Source organism: Esox lucius, chromosome 11 (assembly GCF_011004845.1).
Source record: "Esox lucius isolate fEsoLuc1 chromosome 11, fEsoLuc1.pri, whole genome shotgun sequence".
Classification (NCBI taxonomy): Eukaryota; Metazoa; Chordata; class Actinopteri; order Esociformes; family Esocidae; genus Esox; species Esox lucius.
In genome coordinates this window covers 4,590,004-4,602,057 of record NC_047579.1, presented here as the reverse complement: position 1 = coordinate 4,602,057, position 12,054 = coordinate 4,590,004, and the positions used below count along the sequence as shown (strand labels likewise).

At 42.0% G+C, this 12,054-nt stretch overlaps 1 protein-coding gene across 1 annotated transcript; it reads left to right on the top strand.

The window, feature by feature from the left end:
- The first annotated feature begins 226 nt into the window (after nucleotides 1–226).
- Nucleotides 227–9,959, top strand: LOC105028427 (26S proteasome non-ATPase regulatory subunit 11A). The gene is made up of 12 exons (XM_013131861.4): nucleotides 227–364; nucleotides 3,194–3,295; nucleotides 3,609–3,805; nucleotides 5,426–5,483; nucleotides 5,639–5,833; nucleotides 6,445–6,589; nucleotides 6,747–6,870; nucleotides 7,432–7,557; nucleotides 7,855–7,890; nucleotides 8,058–8,109; nucleotides 8,321–8,463; nucleotides 8,902–9,959. Exons 1-11 carry the CDS (start codon nucleotides 274–276, stop codon nucleotides 8,461–8,463), a joined length of 1,269 nt encoding a protein of 422 aa, XP_012987315.1. The 5' UTR covers nucleotides 227–273; the 3' UTR covers nucleotides 8,902–9,959.
- The last annotated feature ends 2,095 nt before the right edge of the window (nucleotides 9,960–12,054 follow it).

The window sequence follows — 12,054 nt, the reverse complement described above, 5'->3', positions numbered from 1 at the left end:
ATGAGGTTTTGATAAAGAGGGCGAAATAAACATGTTAACTTTATATTTGTGGCTCCTACATGTACTTTCATTAGACACTAAAAGGGACAGACAGGTGGAAATATAACAGTTAAGGCGCTTTTGGGGCTCTTAACAGCTTTTCTCTTTTCTATCACTCTGCATCCTGTCCTGCCTACACTCCAACCCAGAAGGAGGCGACAAGCGAGGTACTAAGAAAAACTAATTTGACGGACAGATCAGACCGGAAACAAGCTGTCATTGAGAGGAGGCAAGATGGCAGCCGCGGCAGTGGCTGAGTTTCAAAGAGCCCAGTCTCTTCTCAGTTCAGACCGGAATGCATCTATAGATATTTTACATTCAATAGGTAAGTATACATCAGGTCGTGTGGTACCCAAGTGTCTCGGACTAGCTGAAACACCGCTTTACCTTGGGTCACTGCAGTTTGCTAAGCCTTAGCTAGCTAGCTATCTTGGCTAGTAGCTAGCTTGTTAGTAAGCTAGCTAACTACCGTACGTACCCGGCTACTGGCCTATCCCCCATACATTGGTCACAGTGAGTCAGCAGCAGGGAGACCAGGTCTGGTAATTAGCATGCTTGCTAATAAAACATTTTTTTACACGTTGAATGAATAGCTGGTTATTTACTGCCTAGTTAACTAAATAGTGCCGAATGGGCTGATTTAGCAATCGTGAAGTAACTGCTTCAGTACATGAGCTTTATGTCTAACTACGTCCTGAATCAGCTAACGTTAGCTACATTGACATCCATGTTTGATTTTGATCTGTAGGCCGGGGGTGGAGTAACATTTTTTTAATTAATACTTTCTCCTAGGAAGTAAAACAAGTTTAAATCAAATTTTTTGACGCATCTATTTATATTATACATTTTCAACTAGAAAGTGTTAAATCCATTTGTTGGGCAAAAGTTTCTAAGGTCCTGCTCGTAACTGAAGATGAAACACATTTGGTCAGACTTGTTGAATGCAGTACCAGCATCTACTATTTGCTCCCAAGAATTCCAGCTTAGACCGTCTAACGAAATCAACGCTAACTGCTTGTACTTGTCTGATGACAAACATGAGTGTTTAATGAGTTTTTAAGGAAATTGTATGTGTGTATATGTTTATTGTAGTCCTATCAACAGATTGTAACCAGTGTCGGATGTTAATTCTTAGGTCCGCCAACCACAGTTGAAGGTGCATGTAGTGGTGGAGAGTCAACTCCAAAAGTTATAGATTTTTTCTGACAATCATTTTTCAGTATCAAAAATTACAAAAGTTTTTGTTACCAAAGAGATGTGTTGCCATACTTCAGACCTGCCTAACTGGTGAGAGACAGACGGTGGGAGAGAGTGAGGCGTTATTGCTCTTCTATGTTACTAACGCGATAAGAGCAGTCATACACGTGGTAGAAGTATTCACACTAACTATTGGGTCATGCCTGTAGGAACCAAAACGTAATATCAACTAATAAATGTTTATGTTGATTGTAAGCTGTGGTAAAAGCGGGATTAATGCCTCCGTTCTCTACATTACATTGGATAAACGAACTCAGAGGAGATCGTGTGCTATTTTTAGGTAATGTTTAGAATGTTGTTTATCCTTAAGTATAGGAAAGCTGTTTCCTGCAATATAATTCTGTATAGAAATTCTTTGACTTCCAGTGTCTCTCAACTAAATATATCTGCCATAATTACACAGCATATTTTATAGATTTTCTATCATTTGAATATCCTTTGTAATGTTTCTAAAAACAAAATGTTACAATACCGATGCAATGTGGTATGTTTTTTATTCATAACTCTTTGACCCAAGTCAACCTATGTTAAATAGGGGTGGGGTGGTACCCTATTCTGAACGAATGGTTGCACTTTACGATTCGCATATGATCCCGAATGAATACATATTTTTTATTCAAATTAGCTCACTATACTTTGTTGATTGCCCTTTGAGTAAATCTCATTGAACTACAAAAAAACTGCAAAGCTGTTCTGTTTAAATGAGAGCTTTTGCACCCGTTGTAATCGGAATGGTAACAACTTCTGGCAACTGTTGTTTTTATGCTTAACTTGAGCAGGAACCGTCACAGTGGATGGAACCACCTAACAATGTATTAATAACAGACATGAAACGGAGTTGGGCCACTCTCTCTCCTTCTTGGATTGCTGTTGTTCATGTCCTTAAGTGTGTAGTGGGATATTGCACCATTTCTCAGGAAGGTCAATAAAGTGAAAGGTCATTGAGGATGGAGGAGGTGGAAGTCTGCTGCACACTCTGAGCTGCATAACTTCCCATCATCTTCCAATGGTTTTCAGATCTGGTGATTGGGGAAGCCATGAAAAAGTATTTTGTTGTCATCCGTGTGTTCATAAAACCACTCTTGAATTTGTTTAGCAGGGGGCATTATCATCCTGGAATATTGGAACATCACGAGGGAATGTTCTTGAATTCTTTGTCCATTATACAACCATGGAGAGCAGTAACTGGATTGCTTGATGAAAGTTGCTTACGTAGCTGCTAACACCTCAGACATGTTGACCCATCTATGCCAACATCACCCCAGCATCAATATCCCTGGCGCACCACTGACAAGCAAAGGAATGACAACACCTTGTCTTCTCAATGCATTCGAGCAGCCCTTCGCATCAGTCTAATCGGGCTGAAGGGTGTGTGCAGATATGTGGCTGTACTCTAGTTGAGAATAGAGGGTTTCCGCAACTTCCAAGGTGTTTGAGCCACATATATTATTAGTGTACCTCCGTACTAAAACAGATAGTACATACACTGTGCGAATGTAAAGCAATGTTTGTGACAAGTTTACATATTGCACTTTGTTAAATTGTGCTCTCATCCGGCTTTATATATTCTTCCTGGATTAGTGTTGTGTCTTTTGCCAGATGAACTAAAAACGGATCTTCAGTAACCGGTATTAAAAACTCGCCAAACCTTGACCCTCAAAGCGCAATATTTATGGTACTGTGGGATACACCCAGCTCTGATGAGTTCCCTTGATATTTCAATCACTGAATCATCTAGTAAGCATTCCCATTGGGATTTGGGAATGATCCCGATGATGGCCGTAATATTAGTTTGTTAAAGTTCTAAAATGGATGTCGCTAACCAGATTAGCAAGCTAGGTCTATGTGTAAATGCTGTCGCCATAGCCACCAAATGTTCTTCCGTTGTTTCCTCCAGTGAAGCGGGATGTCCAGGAGAGCGATGAGGAGGCGGTGCGTGTCAAGGAACAGAGCATCCTGGAGCTGGGGGGTCTGCTGGCTAAGACAGGCCAGGCTGCTGGTAACATATCCCTCCCTCTGAGTGGAGTTTTGACTGTGCATACGCATGTCTTGTGCTAAAGAGTGATGCTGACTAACGTTGCCTTTGCCAAGGCTAGGAAACGAAACATCAACCATAATGTGACATTCAGCTATTTTATTTCTCCATATTTTGGGTGATACTGATAGTGAAAGCTTCTGCTTTGACTTACGCCTAGAGCCACTGATGTGCAAATCAACTTGCATCCCGAATTACTGTGTTAAATGTTAGTGATATGGCTCCTTGCCTTGCTTAGACTGTTCTGCTGGAACCTGCTGTCTGTGTTTCCCCTCAGAGCTGGGCGGTCTGCTGAAGTATGTACGTCCATTCCTGAACTCCATCAGCAAGGCCAAGGCAGCGCGGCTGGTGCGCTCGCTGCTGGACCTGTTCCTGGACATGGAGGCCGCCACAGGCCAGGAGGTGGAGCTGTGCCTGGAATGCATCGAGTGGGCCAAGGCAGAGAAGAGGACGTTCCTCAGACAGGCCCTGGAGGTGAGGGAGGGGAGAGAGGGTGTGCCTCTGTAAGGGATCTGAGAGCTTGCGCTGATCTGAAAGGTTTTAGTTTGGTAATGGGTTTTTCACTTGAGGTTTAAAGGGGTCCTGAGCATTTTAACTACTTTATTATTGTGCAACAATCATAATATTTGTAAAAGTAAAACAATGTCCAATTCACTTCATATACAAAACCAGCGTTATAAGAGGTTTTAAACGTATGTGGCATTTTACTCTAAATTCCATGGCGTCAGTAAGGCAAATCCAATTGAACTAGTGGGCAGTGATCACAAGTCAGTAATGGTAAGGCTTGCTAGCTAGCTGTTTTGCCATCTGTAAGCACAGAGCCTAGATAGCAAAAGGGAGGTTGTCACGTCATTGTATGGGACACCTCTTTCCCCCATTTCATTGTTTTTGTATGGTGTTGGTTGCTGGGTCATTTTGTTAGTTAGCAAGAAATATTAATCTGTTACTAGGTGGGTACAGTACATGAACGTAATGTCATTTGTATTTTCCAAAGCACTTGTCAATCAAATGCTTTCAGTTCTGTGGGCAGATGAGTTGCCACTTTGTATTCCAGATGTAAATTGGGGCCGGTTTGGAAGAGAATCTTGACTGACACAACTTTGATGGCCAACTACAAGCTTCAAATGTTTAAAGGCATTACCCACTGTTCCCTAGTTGGTTTTATAGCTCATCTTGCTCTGAAATGTTGTTTTGCTGTTGAGTTCTACTCCTGAGGGGGGGAGAGCCTACCTTTATGTGGTTGTTTGATCAGGACTGGAATGTACAAAGTTTAAGGCACTGTATTAACAACTTCCAGTTAACACACAGTTCAGTTTATAGGGAATGGGATGGCTTGTTTACACACAAGCCTCCCAAAGATCTGAGAAGAGTTCAAGACTGACACATTTTCTATTTACTGCAGTCACATTACCCACTCCACATTGCTATACACGTTTCAGAAATGCCTTGCCCCACCTCATAACCCAATGTTCTGTGTATTCTAAAAATGTATTCTAAAATGAAAATGCTTATGGAATCACTCATCAGAAACCGTGAAAAGGGGCATAATTTTTATTTAAGTGTGTCTTGACAGTTGAAAAACATTTTGTGTTAAAATTGTGTCAGTTCCACTTGTCTCAGTTGTACTATTGTAGCTGTTGCTGCGACCGACTTGGTGGCTCTTGATGTTTCATTAGGTCTGTCGTTTCATTAGGTCTGTCGTTTCATTAGGTCTGTCGTTTCATTAGGTCTGTCGTTTCATTAGGTCTGTCGTTTCATTAGGTCTGTCGTTTCATTAGGTCTGTCGTTTCATTAGGTCTGTCGTTTCATTAGGTCTGTCGTTTCATTAGGTCTGTCGTTTCATTAGGTCTGTCGTTTCATTAGGTCTGTCGTTTCATTAGGTCTGTCGTTTCAGGTTTTTAATATGAAACCTTTATGCTTTTCAATTAATTAATTCAACCAGCATGTCCTTTTAGTTTTTTATGTTTTCATGCATTTTAACTCTGTGCTATAATTTTGAGTTTTTTATCTAAATGAAACTAACTTGGCAAAATAGGTGGTGGTGACGATTTAGATCAGAGGTAACGATGGCGTTGTCTTTTCTTCTCCCCCCAGGCTCGACTCGTCTCTCTGTATTTTGACACAAAGCGGTATCAGGAGGCCCTCCATCTAGGTGCATTGTTTTGCTTGTCTGTACACTAAATGGAATCACAACAAAAAGCTCAGTGTGATCAGTCGGCATTCCTAAGAAGGGCACAGCGGATTCAAGTTTACTCTGACATCAGATCCTCTGGCTCGTTGTACTTACTCATGTCCTCCCTCCCTCAGGCACCCAGCTGCTCCAGGAGCTGAAGAAGATGGACGACAAGGCCCTGCTGGTGGAGGTGCAGCTGCTGGAGAGCAAGACGTACCACGGACTGAGCAACCTGCCCAAGGCCCGTGCCGCCCTCACCTCCGCCCGCACCACCGCCAACGCCATCTACTGCCCGCCCAAGCTGCAAGCTGCTCTGGACATGCAGTCGGGTGCGATATAACCCCCCCCCCCCCCCCCCCCTGCTTGATCTACCTGTCTTACATGTTGGTGTACCCTCTGTATTTTTAAGGTCCACTCCAATTATATGGTCACCCCCTTCAAAATGGCAAAGCTCCTCCAAAACACACTTCTCAAAAGGTGATCTGTCTAAAAGAGACCTCCCCCTGTCTCAGACGTGTCATTGTCAGTCCCAGTCTGAATGAGGTTCAGGTGTAAAGCAGGTTATTTGGGGATGCACTGCTCTGTTTCAGTAGCCTAGAATTGGTTGTCTCTTATGTCTTCTGAACCAGTAATTGTTTTGTAAAGTGTGACTTAGATGGAGATTTTCAAATGGATGATAATGTGTTGTTTCCTATCTAAAATCATTACGGTGATGTTGAGCCGTGTTGCTTAAGTTTAAATGAGGCCCAAAGGCCCGCTCGTCCAGACCTGCCAAACATAAAGACATGGATCATCATGGTTGTTTTTTTGCCAGTACCTGTACTGTGATGTTTACGCCTTTGTGACCGTCTATACCACAGATGTTGTTTGTACAGCCTGGTCTACAGGACCCACTGCTTGAATAACAAGAAAGTACTAAATATAAGAAATCCCTCCACAGGGATTATCCATGCAGCGGAGGAGAAGGACTGGAAGACTGCCTACTCATACTTCTACGAGGCCTTTGAGGGCTACGACTCCATCGACCACCCCAGAGCTATCACCGCTCTCAAGTACATGCTGCTCTGCAAGATCATGCTAAAACTGTAAGCAGATGCCTCCCAACTCAGAGGTTACTGGATTGACCATGTATTTTGCTTCATATCATTTGGGAATATGGTTCTTAACTGCTGCTTAGCAGTTTGCGACAGGGGTTGGTTGCCGTCGATGACTTGGAATGGCAGCTTTTGGTTTGTGTTGTAGACCTGAGGAGGTCCAGGGTCTGGTCAGTGGAAAACTTGCCCTGCGCTACGCTGGGAGACAGACAGACTCGTTGAAATGCGTGGCGCAAGCCAGCAAGAACAGGTCGCTGGATGATTTTGAAAAGGTAAGACAAACTCGAGTACCTAAATTGCGGTAAATGTTGTCGATGCATGGATGCAGTTCTTTCTGCTGCAGTGTTTTATTCCCAATTGAACATAAATGCAGCCTCTTTTACCTCTGTATTATACCGTTTCCGTCATTATTTTCAGTTAATAGGTCAAACACCAAACTGTAACATATTTTTAGCAAGTAGATGTCTTTCATGCCAGACTAGGACCGACTGAAAATGAGCTGTTAGTGGCAGAGAGGTTGTCAACTCTTTCTTGTCCGCCTATCAACTAATTTTCAGCCAGGTCATCTCAGGAGGCATGTCAAAACGCCATCCAACCTATACATGCTGAAATATCAGGCAGCCTTCTCAAAGTGCTCTCATCATAATTTTGACAATTCCCCAGGATTACCCAAACTCAAGGTGTGTTAATGTACTCAAATGAAAGGACATCACATCTCTGGCTCTACTAGGCTTTTAACGCCCCCTTGCTCTTTCTGTCCCTTTTCTAAATCCCCCTTTTCAACATTTCTTGTTTCTGTACTCCTTTCTTTCGACCCCTCTGCCTTCCTCCAGGCCCTGACAGAGTACAAGGGAGAGTTGAGGGACGACCCGATAATAAGCACACACCTGACCACGCTCTACGACAACCTGCTTGAACAGAACCTCATCAGAGTCATTGAGCCTTTCTCCAGGGTCCAGGTGAGCTTATAGTTGGACCTTGTTGTGCAAGGCCGGTAGAACGCTTTCAAGCCCGGGACAAGGTCTTGATTCTTGGAAGGTTCTTCAAGTTCGTAATAGTATTTGCTAGTATGACTATTTTTAGAAGGCTAGTGTTGTTTCGCTTTGCTAGACTTGGATTTCTCTTTCATAAGGTTTGATGAAGTTTAAAATTGTGGGTATTTTTTTAACTTTGTTTTTAAATGTTCATTCTAGCAGTATTTTGCTTTGTTGATCTTGTATTCCAAACCTGACAAGTGTTGCTCTTTCTCCCCCCAGATAGAACACATTTCCACCCTCATTAAACTCCCCAAGGTAGGATTTCACACTGACTGTTGCCAGCATACCTTTTACTTGTCTCTGTACTGTTTCCTGTTTCATTACTGAGAAAATAATATTTGAATTAAAATATAACATACTTTGCATTTTTATTCACAAGCTTCGGTTTGTGCTTGGGGTGTTTATCTTGTTTTTCTTCATAGGGAGATGTCGAGAGGAAGCTTTCACAGATGATTCTCGACACAAAATTCCACGGTAATTGATTAAGGAAGTCACATTCTGCTGTCAATTGTTAATGAAAAATGATTAGCTCCAGATGACCTCCTTCCTGTTGGCTTAGCCCCAACGTTGGCTTCAATGATGATCTAGTAACAGGAAGACAGTCAAGTATTTGGAGGTTTTTAGCCTTCAGTGTTGACCTTTGTGACACCTTCCTCTCCTCACTCCCACCTCTCTCCATCTGTAGGTATTTTGGACCAAGGTGAGGGGGTGCTGATCATCTTTGACGAGCCTGCTGTAGACACGACGTATGAAGCCGCCCTGGAGACCATTCAGAACATGAGCAAAGTGGTAGACTCGCTCTACAACAAAGCCAAGAAGCTCACATAGGTCAGTGCCCTGAACTCACCCACTGCACAGGGTTTCCCAAACTTGTTTTCAGGGCCCTCCTAGATGTTTGTGTTATTTTTACTGATTTTGTTTTATCTAAACTGTCTCACCTGATTAATTTAATTTATTCTAGCGATAATCAAGCCCTTTGACTGATTCAATCAGTTGCAGCAGTTTATGGTTAAAACTAAAATCTGAAACATTTGTGGAGCCCAAGGAGAAGTCCCACATTGCTTAAGTGTCTTAGCGCATGTCTGCCCCGGATCTTGGTAGCCTTTATTAGGGCTCACGACACCGAAGAAAACTAATGTTTCTAATTCAGTTAGAACCTACACGTTTTTGAACAGTTCACTGTCACTCAGAGTGGCTACATATCTTCCTCGGGGCACTCACCAAATGACATCCATCCCATTCATCTTTTAATTTCTCTTTCCACAGAGAACGTCCTCCAGCCCCCAGGGCCGAGCACGTCAGGCCAGTCTGTGGAGCATTCCGAGAAGGGAGTGTTCATACTCAAAACAATCCCAGCAAGCAAATAAACCATCCCGCCCACAAACTGACAGGGCCAGTGCCCCCCCCTCTCCAAAACAGACATTACTATTACTGTGTTCTTCATCAACCCTCCCACCCCCCTCGCCAACTAAATAAACATATACATAACATGTATGATACGTATGGGTCACAGGAGTCCGTGGGCTAACTCTGCCGAAACATTAAATTCTGTTGCCAACCAACCCTGGAGTTCTATTATGGCTGAAGACAACTCGCCTCTCCCCACCAGCTGCCCAGAAGAACGCTTGAAACACCTGCCCTCCCCGAACTCCTCTCGAGGAAATTCCCCCTCGTCCCCATTCGCCCCCAAACCCCCTCACACTAACGGCAGTCTGGGAATGCTGCTTTGGGTGAGAACCACCTGAGAAAATGGATCCCTATGAACTTGCCACAAGAAGACGAGGACACAGTCATTAACACACTGTTCAGTTCCCAGTCCTGCATTTTTAAATACTGTTTGAAAATCTTTCAAATGCTTTTGAGCATTTTGCTTTCGCCGTCTGTAATTCCAGGACGGCAGCAGAATTTTCATTTTTAGGACTTTTCTATTGGTTCCATTTCAACAGGCTCACTTGAGAACAGACAAAGTGCTTGAAATGATATCTTACAGTATTTGGATTCAGTTCTGTTGGCTTCCCCGTGTGTTATTCCAATGTGTACATAATGTTTCCACGCATCTCTGTCCATGTCAGACCCATTGTGCCCTCTGATCCTCTGAGTGGTGAGGATCCTGTTTGACTTGGCTGTATGGTATGATTCAATTACTGACAAGGAGAGGGAGTTGGTTGTTTATTCTTCATGTATTTGAACAGCCGGGGCCCATTTCCTGGAGAATATAAACGCTGTAAGGTTTGGGAACTACTTTTTTGCAAGGACTACTCAGTTAGGCCACCATTTCCCATGTGACAGAAAATGTCAAGCGCTAATAAATATGTTGAAGAAGGTCACTGCTTCAGTTTCTGTTTTAAGGAACTGCACTACATGGTTGATGTTGCTGCTTTTAACCTTTGGTCTTTCATTCTGATGATCAAAGAATGCTGGTCAAATTTCAAGTCGGTATGTTTCATTCATAAAATAACAGCTTTGCTTCATTATCTGAGCAGTGGAGAAGATGGTAGTTCAACACAGTTTTTGAAACAGGGTTTGTTTGCCAAATCATTGAACACCGGTAGGGTGTCTTGACCGCCATGTGAGAAGGCAGGTAACCCAGTGGTTAGGGCAGGAACTGACATGCCTGATTCAACAGTGTGTGAAATCAGCCATTTATTCCTTGAGCCCTAATGCTCCAGGGTAGCTGTCAATAATGTCTGAATCCCTGGCTGTGATCCAATTGTTTTGAAAAGAAAATCTTTCTAATTTGCATGTATAATACAGCTTGTACTTGTGTGAAATAGGACAAATTAGAAGAACCCACCTAATTATTTGTTGAGTGTTGTGTCCAACCTGGCACTGTATTCCCCACATATAGTTACAAATCGTATTTAGCAAGTCTTATGTGCGGGCCTGTTCTAAGCATAAGAGACAAACGCCCTACCACTAGGATCCCTGTACACAGTGTAGCATGTCAATATGTTGCTCCACTTCTCAGACACCAGGGAGAGCTGTTGGATTGGGGTTGTGACAGTGTGAATTGGTTTAAGGTCACATGAAAGGGGAAAAAATCATTGGGTGCAACTGAATTTATACATTTTCTAAAAACTTACCATGCTCAAAACTCACCTAATTAAAATAATTTAAACATTATCCTTCAACCATATCTGTCACAAATTAAATAAATTAGCCCTCAGATCCCACACACGTGTTAAATACAGTTACACTACTGAATACCCATTGCATGCTGCTGAGAGGGACATCAAAAGTAATTAAAAAATCAATAACCATAAGCAGGGATGTCGCTAGGCCTATGTTAGGGGGCGTTAGCACCAGATGGAAAATGATAATGTAATTCAACATAATAGTAAGGTCAATAATTGGGGGTCGTAATATTTAGCTACAACACTAACCAACTACTGAAAATATAAATTTCCCATGAATGACATGCTAGCTAACATTTGTATGTCATTAATCAGGAACACAGTCGCAAAACTGCGTGTTACACAGATTCGTGTTTGTTTGCGTTTGAAGTCCGGCCTTCTTAGGGAGTTTTTCCTAGCCACTGAGTCCAACACTACTGTTGTTTGCTCCTTAGGGTTTAAGGCCGGCTGTCCCTGTAAAGCAATTTGTGACAACTGCTGTTGTAAAAAGGGCTTTATAAATAAATTTGATTGATTGATTGAAGTTAAGGTATTGCAGCTTATTCTGTTCACAGGAAGGGAGATCGGGTACTTTTTAAAATTACTTTATTCCAAGATGAATAGCCTAATGACTAAATCTGTTTTTGTCTTAAAATGATTCAGATGATTCAAATCTCGCTTAGAAACAGAATATACTGTATATGTTCATTTACTATAAACTATAGTTAACAAATGTATTTTGGCTACATAATACAGCAGTTTTTGTGACTTTTGTTGGTGTTGGATGGATGAAGACAGTGGTCTTTAATGTCTTTATTTAGATAGACACTGATCTGATATGACTTAAATTCTAACACAAACTATGAGACAGGTATAATTTTAGCAAACCTTTACCAAAATAAACTTATTTTGATAGATTTTACACCCATTGTTACTCTAAAAACACATGATGAAAATATATTTTGAGGAGTATGCCCAGACCCCCCAAAACGAGGCTTAATCCTCCCATCCATGATTTTCTAGTGATGTCCCGGACTGTAAGGTGTCCCAGAATTTCCTCTATGAATTTTGCACATTGCTAGATACTATAGGCTGAAAATAGCAATAATAGAATGTACAGAAAAATACACACATACTGTAATTGTTCATATTTTGCAGGGTTATTCACTAACACTTGAAATAAACCCAAGACGACAACAAGGGAAAAAACATTTTACACCGCTATCAGGATATACGTACAAATATCTATTATTCCTCAACATCCTGGTCAAGAGATTTTTTTTTAAATGCCAGATTATATTTTCAA